This window comes from Tenrec ecaudatus, chromosome 4 (assembly GCF_050624435.1).
Source record: "Tenrec ecaudatus isolate mTenEca1 chromosome 4, mTenEca1.hap1, whole genome shotgun sequence".
NCBI classification, from domain to species: Eukaryota; Metazoa; Chordata; class Mammalia; order Afrosoricida; family Tenrecidae; genus Tenrec; species Tenrec ecaudatus.
Genome location: NC_134533.1, coordinates 116,864,973 through 116,883,366, shown reverse-complemented (window position 1 = coordinate 116,883,366; position 18,394 = coordinate 116,864,973). Strand labels below are relative to the sequence as shown.

The 18,394-nt window shown below is 57.3% G+C and overlaps 1 protein-coding gene across 1 annotated transcript; it reads left to right on the top strand.

The window, feature by feature from the left end:
- Positions 1–8,432: 8,432 nt before the first annotated feature.
- On the top strand, positions 8,433–16,920 carry FXYD2 (FXYD domain containing ion transport regulator 2). Its single transcript, XM_075547829.1, has 5 exons — positions 8,433–8,451; positions 13,280–13,318; positions 13,469–13,543; positions 16,756–16,792; positions 16,896–16,920. Exons 1-5 carry the CDS (start codon positions 8,433–8,435, stop codon positions 16,918–16,920), a joined length of 195 nt encoding a protein of 64 aa, XP_075403944.1.
- Positions 16,921–18,394: the final 1,474 nt, after the last annotated feature.

Here is an 18,394-nt window from a genome sequence, read left to right as displayed (position 1 = left end):
TCTCAGAAACCCTGCCCTGTGACCTCTGGGCTCACGATGAGTCAGACTCATGATGGTGTGGAGTATGGTTGCTATAAAACATCCCCTCTGATTGCCTCCCAGCAACCCAGAGTTATCTCTGAGACAGGAGGGTCTTCATTTCCACAGATCCTGTCGGATGAGCCTGTGATTGGTCGAAAGCCACACAGCCTAGAGGTGGAGGCAGCAGAAATGTGAGGCAGGCTGTCCCTGAGACCCTGCCTGGTACACACGGCTGATACACTCAGCTGTAGCCCAAAGGCTGGAGGTTCAAGTCCACCCAGGGTCAACTAGGAAGAAGGGGCTGGCCACCTGTGTCTGAGAAATCAGCCACTGAACCCATCCCCAGTCTCCTTCAATGGTCAGACAAAGGAGAGTGGAGTTGAATTGACGCCAGTTGGTCTCTTCATCTGCATCCTGAGCTCTTCAGGGGACATGACACAGCCTTGCCCCTTCCTTCAGTGGAAAGGTCGCCCTTCAGAGGAAGGAAGGGACATGGTCTGTCTGGGTAGGTCACAGCTGGAGCGTGCTGTCCCTGTAGGGCACAGGCTCACCAGTATGTGTTTGAGGCGTGGTTTGCAAACAGGCAGGTGATAAAGAGATACTCTTTGTGCTGAGACGAAGCCCCGGATAGAATGGGAGAAGACCGATCACAACCATGAGAGAGGCCAGACTTCCTGGGGGTTAAGCCTGGTGGGGCCTCAGATTGTGGCCCCTTGTCACCCTTCAGGTCTGGAACTGAACTCACCCCAGTGTCAGAAGAAACGACTATTTCCGTTCAGAAGGCTAGCACAGGAGGGATGGAAATGGGCCCCAAGGAAGAAGCCAGGGGGTCAGGGTGGTAGACTGAGGAGATGGCAACAGGCGAGTTGAAACAACCTGTGTATGATTGTTGAGTGTGAAACAGACCACCTGATCCGTAGACCTTTCCCCAACCCACCATCGAGTTTAAAAAAGAAAGGTCGGGGCATTGGATAGAAAACAATCCTAATGGAAGAATGGGAAATGCAGCTCACGTGTGTTCAGCACTTGCTGTGGCCCAGACAAGGGGCAGCATGTGGAGAAGTCAGCAGCCCTGCACTGCGAGGTCTGTTCAGACCAGACCAAGCCCTCTGTCCTGAGTTGATTCTAGCTCACAGCGGCCCGAGAGGACAGAGCTGTCACCCCCTAAGCTGTCATCCTCACGGCAGCAGGTTGCCGCATCTTGCTGCCTTGTGCCACTTGGTGGGTGGGTTCAGCTCTCCTTTCAGTTAGCACCACCAGGGCCCCCCACCCCTGTTTTACAGACGAGAGAGATGAGACTTAGCTGAGTATAGAAAGCCTGGCCCAGGCCGGCTCAGAGTCCAGAGTGCAGGTCTGGGCTACCAATGGGCACGAGAGGGCCACAGAGTGCCAATGATGTGGGAGGGGGTGAGCTCCCATCCTGCGGAGTATCAGAGCTGAGGGAGATGACCGGCTGGTGGGAGGGACCCTGTGCTGGCCGAGGCATCTTGACCCCTCTGGTGTGGCACTGCAGGGCCGGGGTGAAGAGCCCAGCAGCCGAGCAGGAGTCTCCTTACCAACACACCGAAGGCAGGTTTCTGCCCAGCCTCGAGTCTGGGCACCCGCTCACGTGGGCTGCTTCCCCCTGGGCTTAGCACAGCAGAGGCTGCTTGCCCCCAGGAGAGCCTTTTCCTCACCTCCTCCCCTGGGAGGAGTTCAAGACTGCACTCAGGTGTTTACGCCACTTTCCGCCACTGGAAATATCAGGCAGCCTGTTTGGGCCCCAAGTCACCGCCCTGCTCTCCCCTCACCTCTGGTTCTTTGCAGATCTCTGGTTGGAACTTGCCAAATTGGTCTTGGAAGAGAGTCAGAGGTGGAGAGCAGGCTGCAGGGAGGGAGGGTGGTGGTGAGGGGACTCCGGGCTGAAGAACACCCCAAGGTCACCAGGGGCCTCCCCCATTTCCAGCCACTAGAGGGGCAGCTGGGGTTGGGGAGTAGACTCCAGCTCCTTCTGGTTCGCCCTGCCTGGTTCCTGACTGCCGGGCCTCCTGTGAATCCGCCCAGGGAGGGAGGTCAGGTGCTTGCCTGAGCCTGGGGAGGGTCTCTGGGAAGACTTGTCTCAGGGCCACAGAGGTGGCACGGCCGGCCGTTAACGTGATTAATTGCTGTCAACAGCTGAGCTTCAGGGGGCCGAATCTGCCAGTTCCAGCCAGCCCGCTGTTGACTTTGTGGAAGCCAGCCCAGTCCCAGTGCCTGGTTACACAACAGTGGGGCCCCTGCGGGGACATCCACAGCTGAAGGGACTGAAGCTGCAGTGACCAAGGGTCCTGCGGAGCTGGGGGCAGAGTGGGTGGGGCTGCCCAGCGGGAGGAGAGTGGGGTGCAGCCTAGGAGCCCGGTTGGTGGCAGCCTGCCTGGACAGACAAGCTCAGGACAGCCCGATGCCTCTTTAATTCATCTCGGGCTGTGTGAACCTGGGGGGAGGGGACCGTGGTAGACCCACAAACTCCCTTCACTTCCCGCCTTGGCCATTGGATCTCAGGTCTTGGCTCTCAAGCAGGAAGAACTAGGACTCTGATGTCCTGGGTCTGAGGACGAGCTGGCCCGTATTCAGCTATGTCACCAGGAAAGCCTTTTAAGCCTTTGCTTACTCAACTGCAAAGTGGGCTCGCGATGGCCATCCTGTTACCAAACAGGATGAATGGTCTGCCTCACAGACATAAGGACACTTGGAGAATCCTGCAAAAATGCATAGTGTGATTGTCTGCCCCACGGCCATCGAGACAAGTCTGACTCAGTGACTCTCTAGGGCAAAGTAGAGCAGTCTCTGTGGGTTTCCGAGGTTGTAACTACAGAAGCAGAAAGCCTCGTCTTTCCACCATGGAGAGGCTGGTGGTTTTGAACCGCTGATCTTATGATTAACAGCCCGGTGTATAACTCACTAGATCATCAGGGCTCCAATTATGTAATATATGGATATAGAAATATGTGTGTGTGTATTACCAGGGCTTTGGTTATGTAATCTATATATCTATCATCAGCACTCCAATTATGTAATATATATGCACATGCATATATGTATACTTAGATTTATATATATAAATTGTTTCATGTAAATACATTTATGTATACATATATGCACACATATACATGTATATATTACATAATACACACCATCTATTTCCCAAGCATCTTTCTTTGGTAGCAAGGTCCCCCCTTTCTTTTTTTTTCTTTTTTTAAAAAATCTTTTTATTGGGGCTCATAAGGCTCTTATCACAGTCTGTACATACATCAATTGAGCAAAGCACCCTTATACATTCATTGCACTCGTCATTCTCATAATTCACCTTCCACTTGGGCTCCTGGAATCAGCTCGGTTTCCCTCCCCCCCCCCCCCTTCTATCTGTTAGGCCTGGGTTCAGTGTCTGGCTTGTTCACAGGTCACCTGAGTGGCTTTAAGATGAACCAGCCACCTGCATCGCCTGGCTCTGAAATGGGTATCACCCAGCCTGCCTGGCAGAGTTGCTGGAAGAGCAAGGCAGGCCAGGGCTGCCCGAGGCCCTGGAGACTTAGGGGCGGGGGACAGGGCATGCGAAGGGTGGCGTTGTCGGCGAGTGAGACTGCTGGGCAGCAGACTTAGCAGAGACGGAGCCCCGGGTGAGGGTCTGAGTCCTCACCAGAGCCGGCCGGGCATGTGGCAATTTGAAATAATTGAGCAGGATGGTTTCAAAGCCACGCAAGGGCAGCCGTGACTCCACCTGGCAGGCCTTGGAGGGTGGGAGTGATCACTGTGGGGTGGGCTTGCCCCCCACGAGGTCTTCCTGGAGGTGGTGAGCCTCCAGATGTTCTTTCCATCAGCAGGGAAGTGGTCCTCACGAGGGAGGGGGTGGCTCCAGCTCAGGCAGAGACGCTGTGCTGAGAAAAACCCAGACTACGTCCCTCTCCAGGGAACTCGCCGGGCAGGAGGCAGAGTGTCCCACGGATTTGTCCTTGAACCGAGGACATGGAGAGGACATTCCCATCCAGGCTCGCTCACTCCTCGCCCGGGGGCAGGAAGGAGCTAGTGACCTTGCTGCTTGGAGGACAATGTCCTTTGGCGGCTCCCAGGACCTGTGTGCTTCCACGGCTCGGGCCATCTTGAAGCCAACACTTAAGGAATGACCTCCCCAAGGCCACCTCCTCCCCCCGCCCCCCAAGCCCGCCTTATAAGACCCCAGTGACCCTGGCATCTGCAGCCACAGTGCCTCTCAGGGTGCAGGTCCTCTGGGCAGCACAGACTGGGCCTGTGAGCCGGCACCGGCCCTACCAGGCGGTTCTACTCACCAGGCAGCTGAGGACCAACTCAAGCTGAGAAGCAAAACCTTCTAGGGGCTTCCAACCCCCCCCCCCCATCGCAGCCCTATGCACCTGCCAGCCACGACCAGGAGAAGGGATATGGGGGTCAAGGCTGTGGGCTCTGGCAGGCAGCCCGAGGCCGGTGGAGCCAGACACGGTGTGTCGGGGAAGCTGGTGGGCAGGGTCCCTGCTCCGCTGCTGCCCTGGATCATCGGAGAGATGACCCTCCGCTGGATAAGCCAGGCTTCATCTCCCCACCCCAACAATGGCCACCCCAGACTGCTGCCCTGAGACCTCAGAGGCTGGATGGGTGGAGACAAGTTTGGGGACAGGCTGCACTGAGGCATGAGGATGAAGGGACCCAAGATGGATGGCCTTGACCCAGCTTGGATGACTTCTCTGTGCTACCCCAAGGTCTCCTTGATCCAAAGATCTTGGTCTCTGGGTCCTGGGGAGCCAAAAACATGGCAGGTGTTCCTCTCGGCTGCCCAGCCTGGAGCTGTTACACCTGCCCCGTCCTGCTGCTTCCCCTGGAGCCCTCGGGGGACACTGCAGCCCCAGGCCGGTGCAGAGGAACAAGGGCCTGGCGGGGGAAGCTATGCAGCCACATTTGTGTCTGGGCCGAAAGGACAGTTGGGGGTGTGAGTGTGGTGGCCATGGGGGGTCCTGGGGACCAGGGCAGCAAGTGCTCTCAGCACGGCCAAGGCCATGTAGGCATCACCATGGTTGGCGACTGAGCCCAGAAGGGGCTCCCGTGCATGTCCCCAGGAGGCAGACTGCAGGTGAGTGACCTTGAAGCCACTGGCGTTTTTTAAGGACCTCCTTTGTCAAGGGGTCCCTGGGTGGCCCTAACAGCCAGGTAAGCAGAAGGTCAGAGTCAGCGCCCAGAGGTGCCGGGGTGAAAGGCCGGTGGTCCCCTCCCCAGCAGCTGGTTATGGACAGCACATCGAGAACACAGTTCTCCTGTGACACACGTGGGGTCACCAGGAGTCAGATAAGGCAAGTGTATATGAAGCCTGTCACTTCATACACAGAGAAAGAGCCCAGGAAGGCCGCCTTCCTGGGGGCCATGTGGTCCACTTGTGAAGAGGGACTTTGCCAGGGTGTGCACCTTCAGCGCAGAGCCCCATGGGGGGAGAGAGTCTCCCAGCTTCGCTCCAGGAACCCGTATTCTGCAGAGCCTCTCTGGAGGAGAACAGGGTGCCTAGATAACCCCAATGTTGGCCAGCCTGGGGATCATGCGGAAGTCTGAGAAAGGACGTGGGTACAGGTGAGGTGGGAGGGGTGAGACCTCCGCCCTGAGCACCTGGGCCTCTCCCGAAAGGAGCAAGAGGCTATTTCCCTGCAAACGGGGGCATTGAGGAACGGGCTTGGAGGTCAGAGGGGTGAGGGACAGCTCCAGAGGGGCCTGGGCAGCTGGAGGGTACGTGGAGCAGCAAACTCAGCCGGGTCACCTGTGGCAGTGGCTGGGGCCGTGGAGAGTACACTAAGCAAGTTAAGGCCGGATCAGCCCATTGATGACTATCCTGCCCTCAGGGACAGAATGGAGGGAGCTAAAGGTGCATGATGCAGGCAAAACCCCTCCTCCTCCGGGAGCTTCCTTGCCAGTTGGGAGAGAGACAAGAAACTAGATAAGCAGAAGAGGCGACCCCGAGAGAGGTGTGTGTGTGTGTGTGTGTGTGTGCATGTCAAGGAAGAACAGGGAAGCTGGAGGTGGGGGGGGGGGCTTGTAAGGAGGCCAAGAAGGGTCTCTGAGCCGCTCTGGGGGAGCGTCACCAGGAAACCCGCTGGAGAAAGCAGACTCCGGATGGGGTGCAGCCAGTGCACAGGTCCCAAAGCAGGAGCCTAGCTCGAGGCTGGAGTCTGTGGGGCTGGAGCAGAGCTAGATCCAGGGAAGTAGAGGGGAGGTCATGGGACTAGAGTGATTACGCATTGGGCCGCTACCTCGAGGTCAGTGGTTCGAAACCACCAGCCAGTCCTCGGGAGAAAGTTGAGGCTCTACTCCCGTAAAGAATTACAGTCTCAGAAACTCAGAGGGCAGTTCCACCTTATCCCACAGGGTGGCTTTGAGCCAGTATCAACTCGATGACAGTGAACTTTTGTCTCTCTAGAACATAAGAATAGTCTTGGTTTATACTCTGCCCTTTGGCGGGGTGTTGGGCCAGGGAACGAACTATGACGGGTTTGAAGGAGTGACCTTGGGCCCTTTCCAGTTAGTTTAGGGCTTGGCATCTGTTTGGGGTGAGGAAGCCTTCTTTCAGGGCGCTTGGGGCTGGTGTGGGGAGGAGGGTTTGTGTAGGTCTGTCTGTGTGGTAGGAGGTGTCGGCCTGTAATTCTCTCTTCTGGACCACTGACTGTGTGAACTAGGTAAACTTTAGCGGCCCTGAGGTTTGTGGGGCTCTTGAAGGGGCCGGCTGGAGGAATTTTCCATTCAGCAGCTCTGCGTTAGCCACATGTGAGCTCTCCACCCAGGCGCAGTGACAGGCCTGGCCCTTGGCTGGCTGGGTCGTGAGGAGGGGCAAGAAGCCTGGGGCCTGGTCTGGCTGTCCCTGCCCCCCTCCCCCCTCCCACCACTGACTGCCTCCTGGCAGATAAGGCCCCTCCAGGCTTGGCTGCTCACCCTACCCCTCCCCCGAGCCCCAGGTGTCTCCCCGGAGTGTCATTAGTCCTCTCTGGGCAGGAAGTGTTGATGAGGAAGGACAGAACACTGAGCTATGAGCTGTCAGTGGCCCAGAGCATAGAGAGGGGGCAGGGAAGCAGGAGATAAGGTCAGAGGCCACCCAAGCCACAAGGTCAGCGGTTCAAAGGTAGCAAGCCCGCCCTGGGGGAGAAAGATGAGACCCTGTCTTTGGGAGCGATGTGCAGCCTGGGTTTTCCTTCAGTATCTACTCAGCGGCAGTGGGGTTGGCTTGGGTTCGGAGCAGAGAGCATTCAGGTTTATACTTGGAGCCCTGAGAGGCTCAGAGGCTGAGTCAAGAACAGACTCCTGCCAGCCCTGTGTTTGGGGCCCTGCCCAGCAGCCGGCAATGGACCTGAGGGACACTTTGGGTCACGGTGAGCCCCAAAGATGCTCAACACAGAGGCCCTGGGGACAGTGACCCTGCTGGGCCAGCGTGGTGGGCTCCTGCCCCGTTCTGAGGACAGAGGCACTCCATCCCTGCCTGGGCCCCGGGGCACTGCTACCTTCCGCCATTCCCCTGGTTGCCAGCCGAGGGCTCATTAGGTGACCGTGTCTCCGGCTGTGCCGCTGCAGTGTGCAGGGAGGTGGGTTGACATCATAGCCAGTACTGGGTCCCTGGGGGCGACCAAGGGCCAAGAGGAAGGGCAGGCTCTCATGAGAGTGACCCCCACTCCGCCCCCATTCTTTGCCTGACTTCCTGAAGGAACAGGAGACTCAGCGCCCCTGGGCCCAGCACCATGCAGTGAAAGGCCTCATACCTCACCGGACCTGCTGCTCTTCTGCCCAGTCGCAGGGGCTCTGCCGAGCTGTGGCACTGGAGCCTGGGGACAGGCAACATCAGGACCAAGGCCCAGCTGGCACCCAGCCAAAGTCATCCTGTTCATCAGGAGTGTCGGGGGGGGGGGGGAGGGGGGCGGCGGCGTTAGAGGACAAAGGCACAGCAGAGGAAACCCAGGGGACCCCTCCACCCCAAGTATCTCCCCCGGCTGCCACCCTAGGGCCTGCTGGCACCAGCCCCGGCCAGTGCTCTCGGATTTCTGGCAGCCTTGGCGGGCATCCTGGGCATCCGGAGGGCTCCGGCTGTGGCATCAAGCCACTGTGGGAGCAGCAACTAGCAGGAGGGCTGGGCTTGCTCTCCTGTGCCTTACTGCTTCCTCCTTCCTGGGGGCAGGTGGAGGTCGCAGAAACTCCCCCGCCCACCGATCTCACGTGGGTCCTTGTACCAACCAGCCCCAATGGGCAGGAGGCAAGGGCGCCCTTGCCAGCCCCCCCTGCCTCCCCTCCCATCTCTGTCGCTTCCTGTCAGCTCACTGAGCGAGCTGGAGAGGGAGTGTCAGTCACACCGTCCAGGCTTTGGCCACTGGCTCTCTGCGCCTCTCTTTCACTCCCTACGACACAACACAGCCAGCAGCTCTGCCATGGACAGGTGGTTTCCAGGTGAGTACCCCAAGCGGGCACTACCCCTCCTGCCTTCTCAGGTTCTGGGGTGGGGTCCATCCCATCACCGAGCAGGAATGGGACAGGCAGGATTTCAGCAAGGGTATCATAGACTGGAGTCGTGTGTGTGTGTGTGTGTGTGTGTGTGTGTGTGTGGTTGGGGGGAGGCTATGTGTGGGCACAGAGCATCTCGGAGGCTGAAGAGGAAGCAACCAACCAAGGTACAGCCTCTTTAACTCTCTGTGTGTCTACCGCTCCCCACCTCTCTGCATGACCCCTGAGGTCAGACTGCTAGGGTCTAGTCTGGGTGCCCCCCCACTCCTAGCTGCCTGACCTCAGATATGTTTTCTAAGTTCGCTGTGCCTCTGTTTCTGCATCTATTCAATGGGAATGATCATGATGCTATACCTCTTAGAGTTGTTGTGGGGTGGAAGGATTATTTTATGAAGTGCTTGAAGCAGTGTCTTGCACTTAGAGTTTAAAAATGGAGCTGCCAATGTGCTTTTCTGTTTCTCAACTATCTATCTATCTATCTATCTATCTATCTATCTATCTATCATCCATCCTCAAGTCACCAGTCCTTTATCTAAATTTTCACCTGTTTTTATAGCCCTCGTCCTTTGAGAAAAGTGATAAAGTGTCCTATCACGATCAGCAAGGTACACACAAACAACAATATGGTTGTTGTTAGGCTCAGTTGAATTGGCTCTGCCTCGTCGTGATGCCTTGTAGAACCGAACAGAAACGTCGCCGCCCTGCGCCATCCCGTGTTGGAGCGCGTTGCTGCGCTGCTGTCTCCATCCGCCTCGTACATGGTCCTCTTGTTGACCTTCACCAAACGCGAGGCTCTTTTCCAGGGCCTGGCTCCTCCTTGAACATATCCAAAGTAAGGTGAGACCCAGTCTCACCATCCCCGCTCGTAAGGCACCTCCTGGCTGCTCCTCCTCAGAGACAGGTTTGTCTGTCCTTCTGGCCGTCTGTAGTCCTCATGTTTCTCTGAGACACCAAGCCGAGGGAGCACAGAGGCTGGAAGGACATGCTCTCCCATATGGGGAGCAGCAGTAGTTGTCTCAGGAGTCCCGAGGACCTGGGCGTTGTAGCTCTGGCCTTGCCACTAACTGTCAGTCTTAAGTTCCTCCCCCCACCCCACCCCCACCCTACTCTCTTCCTGTCTGCCCTGCAAGGACCACAGCAGTGCCAGGCTACTTCCAGGAACTGTTTCGGGCAGCAAATGTTTAGCCTCTTCTTCTTTATCTGTGAAATAGAATTAGCCCGGGTCCAGTGAGACCGTGCGGGCAAAGCTGACCCTCCAGAGAGGGTCTGGCCGGTGGTAACCCCTGGCTAAGGCTAACGCCAGACTCTTGCCATCCAGTGGGTTCTCACTCACAGCGGCCCTCTGAGACCGGTAGGCCCGCCGCCCCCTTGGATTTCTGAAACTGCCGGTCTGTAGGGGAGTGGGGAGTCGCATCTATCTCTCGCGGAGTAGCCGGTGGGTTTTGAACTGCTGACCTTGAAGTTAGGAGCCCAGTGCATCTCCTGTGATAGATGGAGGAATCCATAAGCCCTTGTCGCTGAGAGCAGAGGAAGCCAAGCCGCCGTGGAGGGCCTTGGCCGCCTGGCTCTCATCTCACCTCCAGGGCACTGGCTCCAACAGCTACATCAGAACAAAAGGCTATTTCTCCAACAACCCCCACCCCCACCCCCACAGACACACACAGCAATAATGACTTCAACTAATTGTTCTCGAATGCTTTTTGTGAGCCAGGCCCTGTGGTGTGCCCTTTCAGTCATTAGCCTCATTCTCTCCTCACCCCCACCCCAGCAGTGGTTTGCTGCCCATTCCACAGGAGAGGAAACAGAGGCACACAGAGGCTAAGTAACTGGAGTCAGGCCACGTAACTCACAAGTGGAAGACCCAGGGTGTGAATCCAAGTGCCGGGTCCCTGCCATTGCTTGACAGGGGCCTGGAAGGACTCTGTGGGCATAGACCACTGGCCTTGGCCTTTGGGTGCCTGCTGGGCCTTAGCTTCAGTGGAGGCCAATTCAGTGGGCCACGGCTCCCTGGGGTCCCCCAGCACCCTCCAGTACCGGGCACAGAGTCCCTGCAGTAAAGGGAGCTGCCTAACCTGGTCCTCAAACCTGGGGGTCTGGGTGTCGTCCTCCAGTCCCCCTCCTTCTGCCCCCGGTGTGACCTTGGGCAAGGTCCCCAGCCACTCGGTGCCTGAGATGGCCTGCCTCTTCCACAGGAACAATGAGTTAGGGCCACGTTCCCATTCCCAGAGTGCTTTGCCCCCCAAGAAAGCATGGCATTCTGCAGATGGCTAAGACCTGGTCCTTCCTTTGGGAGCTCCAGCCCCAGGGGAAAGCCTCCTGGAAGCAACTCGAGAGCAGGGCCTCCTTGGCAGCCGGAACCACTGGTCAGGGATGAACGGAGCCTTTCCGGCAGAGGTGTGAGCCGGCCGACCGGCCTCGATGGGCACAGAAGATAAGAGAGGGTTGTCCGGGGTGAGCAGCCGACTGAGGTGTGAACCTGTGGGGTGTGCCAGGGGTCCGTGAGTGCTGTCATGCGGGGAGGGGCCAGGGGCCTAACTTTGGTACTGTACACACCGGCCTCGGGGTGAGTAGCTGATAGGGTCTGAGGCCTAGGTCCCAGGTGGGTGGAAGCCGAAAATGTTGGAATTTCCACATGCCCCTTTGGCCGCCATGCCATGCCACGCTTGGCTCGTGGAAGAAAGCCACTGGCTTGCCCTCCTGTCCTCCACCCCCCACCCCCACCCCTGCTTTTCTCTCTGGAAATTTCCTTTGGGAGGGCTTGGAAACTGCAGCGGCCCCTCCCTGCCGCTCCGTCATGCGGTGGGAGCCCTCGATCCAGGGAGCTTTTCTTGTGACCAGGGTAAATATTACCTGGCACTGTGAATGTTTAATGCCCCGGCCACCCTGGCCAGCCACTCCCCGGGAGCAGAGGCAGCAGGAGGGAGCTGGCAGAGAAGAGGCAGCTGGGGAGATGGCAGGGTTGTCCTCTGATTTTGGTGAGTGTGGGCGAGTGTGTGAGGTGGGGATTGCTCCTGCGGGACTCCCACTCCCCATGGATTCAGCCAACTCCTCCGGTACCCCTGCCTTCCAGAGACCCAGCTGCCTATCTAGAAAATTTGCATTTTAAAGTAAGACTTGGCCTTAAACACAAAGAAGTGTTGCTTGGATGGTAGGACTTCTGTCACCAGGCAGAAGCTGGCTCTGGGGACAGTGGCTCTGCTGGGCTGTCTGAGCTCTGAGCAGGAGGTGGATGGGCCAGCAAGGGAGAAGCCTCCCTCCCCTCCAGTTCAGAATGCACTCCCAGGGGCATTCTGGGATTCTGGGAGTGGTGAGACTAAAGCATCCGCTGAGGGCAATGGGTCTGGATTGATCTAGAAAACTTGAGGCTTTGGGAGGAGGGCAAGCTCATCAAATGAGTCAAGAGGAGGTGGTCAGGGAGGGGAAGGGCCCTGGTGTGGTGAGGGTCCTCTAGCTTGAGTCCAGCTATGGTGCTGGCATTACCACCCCCACCCCTGCATGCACCCCCAACCCCCACCTGCACCCCCACCCCCGCCCTTGCCTGCAACTTTGGACTAGAGCAGAGCTCAATCTGGGGAGGCTGTCTTGATGGGCTCTGAATGGAAACAGGGGCCTAGGCACCCCACCCGCTTGGTCTCTGGCCTTCCCCCAGCAACCTGAGGCCCACCAGGACCAGGCGCTGACCCTCTTCTCACTTAGTGACCAGGCTGCGGGGGAGCCTCCACCCCTGGTGTGGGGTCAGGGGTGCAGCAGGGGCTGGGCACAGTTCAACAGAGCCTGTGAGTTGCAGCCTTGCACATTCCTTGGGCCTCCGCACGTCTGCCAAGAAGGGGCTTGAGTGGGACAGCAGCGGGGCAGCCCTCCGTCATGGCGGATGAGCTGTGCCCTCCAGATGCCCAAGGACAAAGGCACTCCGTGGACGGGCTGGGGCAGGGCAGCGGCACCAGGTGGGTGCCCAGTGGCTCCCCAGCAGGCAGGGAAAGCTGAGAGGCAGAGGGCAGAACCAGGAGACTGTGCCTTGAAATGTCGCTCCCTTGCTGCCAGCTGAGAAGCAGCACAGCAACGGGGTGAGCACCCATGACCTCGCAGGGCTGGGATGTTGGTTAAATTAACCATGATTTCATAATGCCTTTAGCCTGGCACTGAACACTGGCATCGCAAAATAAACTCACTGCCATCAGGTCGATGCCAACTCTTAGCGAGCCTCCACGACAGGGTAGAACTGCCCCTGTGGGTTTCTGAGACTGTCGCTCTTTAAGGACGTAGACAGCCCCGTCTGTCTACTGAGCAGGAGCTGGTGCTTTCAAACTGCTGACCTTGCGGTTAGCAGCCCAATACATAGCCACTACGCCACCAGGGCTCCCTTCCCACTATAGTAATGGCTGCTAAGTCTGCTTCCTCCAGAGCAGGGCAGCACAGGGGCATGGAAGGGATCCAGTGACCTGGGTTCAAGACCCAGTTCTGCCTCCAGTTTCCTATGGTGCCTTGGACAAGTCTCCAAACTGGGCTGCCATTTCCTCCTCCAGTTCCACCTGAGTTTAAGAGCCCGTTTCATGCATTCCACACATGCTTGCTCAGCACCTTCTGATTAGATCAAGGGGGGGGGGGGTTGCTGGCCAATCTAAGCAGAGGCCCACCTAGGCCTTGCTTTAGTTGGGTTTAAAGCAAGAAGCCCCTCCCCGGCTGCCCACGGCCCTGCCCAGGCACCGCCTGAAAGGGAGACCCAGGCCACTCTGGATGACTGTCTCTCCCCCAACCCCTCTGGCTCCCTTCTCAGGTGGCAGCTCCAAGGGGGACGAGGACCCATTCCACTACGGTAAGCCTGGGGACCCCTGCTCCCCGTGCACTTCCCACCCCCACCCCCCTTGCCTGACTTGGAGGCTCCCAGTGAAGGGCAGGGTGGGTGAACGCAGGGGACTGCAGGGAGGCACCAGCAGAGATGACACCTTCTACCTCTCTTCCCAAGACTATGAGACGGTCCGAAAGGGAGGCCTGATCTTCGCTGGCCTGGCCTTCATCGTGGGGCTCATCATCATCCTCAGTAAGATGGCCCACCCCGGGGTGAAAGGGGGGCTGGGTGAGGGGCATAGCTCTTTTCTTTCTGTCTGTCTTTCTTTCTTTCTTTCTTACTTACTTTCTTAATCATTGGATTAGGGGCTCTTGCAACTCTTGTTATAATCCATACATCATTGTATCTGACAAATATATGTACAAATATTGCCATCATTCTTTTCTAGACATTTACTTTCCATTGAGCCCTTGGGATCAGCTCCTCCTTTTCCCTCCCTCCCCCCACCAACCCTCTTGGCCCCTTGATAGATAGTAGATTGTCATTATTTTTAAATCTCACACCGGCCGCTGTCTCCCTTCCCCTATGGTTTCTGCTGTTCTTCCCCCGGATGGGGGGGTGTGGTTATGGGCCATTCCCCCACTCTCATGACCCCAGTGCTGCTTCCCACACTGCACTAGATGGGAGCATGGACATAGGTATAGGCAGGAGATAAAACGCACGATACATGGAACCCAGGAACAGGAATGGGAATAGCAAAAGGGTAGGGGGAAGGGGGCAAGGTGGGGAGGGAGGGCGTACCGATAGATTGATCAATCGCAACGAATAGCCCACATCTCTTTTCAAAGCCACTAGGCACACCCTGACTTCGCAGCTGGGGCAGGGAGCAATTTCTCACCCGCACCCACAGACCTCTGGAAGAGGAGTGCCTCTCCCCACCCCCAACCTCCCTCCAGGACCTGGGAAAGAAGAGAGTGTTCTTGGGGCACCGAGTGAGGCTCCCTTCTTGCTGCTGGACTCAGGGCAAGCTACCTAGCTGGGCGAGCCAGTGTAAACAAAGGCCAGGCAAGAAGACAGGGTCCGCCCCAGCTGGGGCTGTCCTAGGCTTTAGTTACATCTTAGCTCCTTGAATCCTGTCAGATGCACGGAGAGACCATTTAACAGATGAATAAACTGAGACCCACCTTGAGCATGCAACCCAAACGGAAAGCCAAAACTGGGGACTCTCAAGTCAGCTCCAGCTCACATGGGGCTTTCAACTACCGGCCTTCCGAAGTTCATCTCCAGGGGCCTTCTTCCAAAGTGCCTGTGGATGGACTCGAATTCGGGTCTTTTGACTAGCACCAGCCAAGGAAGCATTTCAAGAGGAATCAGATGTCCCAGAGACTCAGGACCATGGTCTTGGGGGACAACTGGCATGACATAGCCCACACAGTGTTCTACATCCTACTCTGATGAGATGCTGTCAGGTGCCCTTGAGTCGGTTCTGACCCATAGCACCTCCATAGCGCCATCCACTCAAGCGTTCTCATGTTTGAACCCGCTGTTGCAGGCGCCGAGTCGATCCATCTTGTCCAGGGTGCTGCCCCTCTGCTGTACCAAGCACAATGTCCTGCGGGGACTGTGACATGTGATGGCAATGATATTCTACAGTTTCTAATGGCATTGTTCTATAATTTGAGCATTCTTTGGAGTGGGTAGAAATATGAATCTCTTCCGGTCAGTTGGCCAAGTAGCTGTCTTCCAATTTCCCAGGCATGGTGCTTCTAGTGCTTGTCAGCTTGTTGAAATATTCCAATTGGTGTTCCGTCAGTTCCTGGAGCCGTGTTTTTGGCCAATGTTTTCTGTGTGGTTTGGATGTCATCCTTCAGTGCCACTGGTTCTTGCTTGCACGCTGCCTGTTGAGAGGGCCGAATGTCAGCTAGTCCTTTTGGGTACAGTGATGCTATAGTCTTCGTCTTCTTTCAATATTGCAGCTTGAGGCTTGAATTTTTCCGTAAACTCTTTCAGATTAAGGTATGTTGCCCGTGGTCTTCCTTTCAGTTTTCTAACTCTAGGCCTTTGGTGAGTCAGGCGTGGGATCTTAAAAGCTCACGAGCAGCCAGCTCAGGTGCAATGATGGGCCTCTCCTCACTGGGAGGAACGACAAGGGAAGGAACTTGGAAACACATGGCCCAGGGGACCATGTGAAATTCCGCCTCTACGACCCCGAGGCCCTAAAAAACTAGACGGTGACTTGGTTTCCACTGCCAACTGTTCTGAAAGAGGTCACCCTAGAAGATAGACTGGGAGGAGGAAAATGTGGAACAAAATGCAGGATTATTTGTTTTTTAAAGGTAGGGGGTGGGCCAGGCTTGGTAGTCGGATAAACAAAAGGGGTCAGGTAGGCTAACTAGTTGGATGAAAACGCAGAGACCATGGCCCTCAGTCCCCCATCAGGGCTGGCACTGAACTCACTGCTGTGGATTGATCCTCCGCCCAACCCTACACAAAGGACATCACACAAGGAAGTCCCCGCACGTTAGGCTCGTCAGCCATGGGAGATCGAAAGGTCAGATGGGCACGGGAAGAAGGTGGAATGAAAACAGGAAACACAGGGAGAAAGTGGGATACGTGGTGTTACAACTGTGGACTGCAAACAGTGAGCTGCTACACGTGTGTATGACTGGTAGCATGGAAAACCGATTGGCTCTGTAAGTTTTCACCCAAGTCACAATATAAGGTTTTCTAAAACTAAAACAAGGATCTGGTGTGGGCATGGAATTATCTGGGGGAGAAAGGCAACCGTGTACGCCCCTCCCTGCCCCCATCAGACACAGCAGGCATCTAATAAACACATAGGAACTTGTTTCAGTATATCTGGAAGAATATTTTACAGGACCACAACCTGATATGTGTGGGGGAGCTGTGTGTGTGTGGGGGGGGGCAATAAATTTTACAGCAAACACGACTCCCTGGGTGTACAAATGGCCAACAGACATGACTGCTAACTCAAAGGCGGGGGAGCCCCTCCCACAGTGCGTCAGAAGCAAGGCCTGGTGGGCAGCTCACACATGGCTCTGCTCTGACACATCACATCACAGTGGCATCCAGGTGCTTTGGTCTGTGCACAGGGCCATCTCCCTGGCTAGGCCATAGGGTCCATGGCTGAGCACACCGTGACCAGCGTGGGAGTTGGGGGGCTGGGCAGAGGTCTCCGCTTTGCGCCTACCTGCCACCCTTCCCAGAATCCTCAGCAAGCACTTAATGAGGAGCTGCTGGCGATGTGCCAGGCCCTGTGGGGGCATCTCGGGGGCCCAGGCTCAGCCACCATCATCATCAGTGTGCTGCCGCCAACTCTGAGATGCCCCAGCCTTCTCTGTGTGAAGAGACGCACCCTCAAACAGGGGTCCCGGGCGAGATGAGAGGGTCTGAGTGGCCCTGGGCAGAGGGACAGGTCGCTAGCCTCCTTTTCTCTCTTTAAGGCAAAAGATTCCGATGCGGGGGCCAGAGGAAGCGACGGTGAGTGCCTGCCTCCTGGGCTATGGGGGCAGGGGGGCGGGGCGGGGGGGGGGCGCCCTGAGGCCTCAGGGACCCCGGACTTACCACCTCTCCCCCACCCCAGGCAAGGCAATGAAGACGACCTGTGACTCAGGTAAGTTGCTGGCGGGGACGGGGGCGGTGGGGCGCCAAGGGAGACATAAGGGACCTGAATGAAAATAGCCTCCTGGGAGTGGGCAGGGCCACCCCTCCAGCAGCAGGGGCATTTGATTGTGTGTGATAAGCGGGCTGCAGAGGTATGATACAAGGAGAAGAACCAAAGCCCCTTCCTCTGAGCCCCTCTCAGCCTTCTTTCTCATCGGTTCTCAAGGTCAGCCGTGCCCACTGAGGCTGCCTGGGAAGCCGAGGATGCCCCCAGCCTGCCGGAAGTGCTCCCTGGGCCAGGGCCCTTGGGCTGGCGAAGGTGCCAGGTTCCATGGGCCCCTGGGGCGGCCACCACCTCCTGCCCAGCCGTCCCTATGCTGACAATAAAGCCCTTGCCGCCTGCCTCCTCTCTCTTCTCTGAGAACATCCGGGGCCCACTTCTCCCAGTGGGTGCACAGACAGCCTGGCACCGTGTGTGCGAATGAATCGCTCAGGCACCTATAAACCTCTAATCCAGACGCACGAAGTCCTGGGGGCCTCTCCTGACACTCTGGACTGACCAGAGCCCTAAACACAGGAGGCCAGTGAGAAAGAGGAGGGCCATGCCTCGATGACACGGTGGACGCCGAGGCTGCGATTGTGTGGAGGGCCCTCGTTCTGGGTGATACAGGGCGGTGATGACTCAGACCCGACCCGAAGGCACCAGGCACCAACAGCTAAGGTCGGGGCACTCAGCCTGGCTCCCGAACGCCAGGCCGGGAAGTGAGGTCTGAAGAGCTCACAGGTTCCAGGCACCTGCCACGGGAGGCTGGGGCCAGGCCACTCTGCTGCCCCTTCCCCAAGTGTACTGCTTCGCACAGCGGGTGGGTCAGGGGCCACTCGGCCAGGACTCCCTCCCCCTCCAGACCCTGGCACGGCACCCAAACCACCGACCCCACTGCCATTGAGTCAGTGCAGACTCACGGGGGCCCCCTGCATTTCAGAGAGAGTAATTCTTCGCGGGGAGTGGAAAGCCCAACTTTCTCCCACGGAGCTGCTGGTGGTTTTGAACTGCTGACCATGCGGACCACAGCTCGCACACAGCTGCCTTACGAGCTGCACTGTGAGACAGTCAATCTTTACGGGAAGACACCTCGACTTTCTTCCTTAGAACCGTTGACCTTGTAGCCAACAGCCCAATGCCTATCTCGCAGTGCCACCAAGGCTTCCCTGGGCATAGTATAGATCACCCCCTTTTCACTCTTGGGGTCAGGGGACCCCAGTGGAGGCACACTCGCTTGTCACGCATGTGGGTGCTGCCTTGGCTAGTCCTAGGTTTGGGCTGTGGAGTGGACCATAGGGGTGAGGTGAGTATTGGGGCTTCCTCTAGTCCCAGTGGGCAGGGACCCTCGCAGAGAAACCTCAGCCAGAGATGGTCTTAGGCCGCTCCGCTCACTGGTACCTGGCTTCCCAGTGCAGGTGGCCACGGCCACGGCTGCC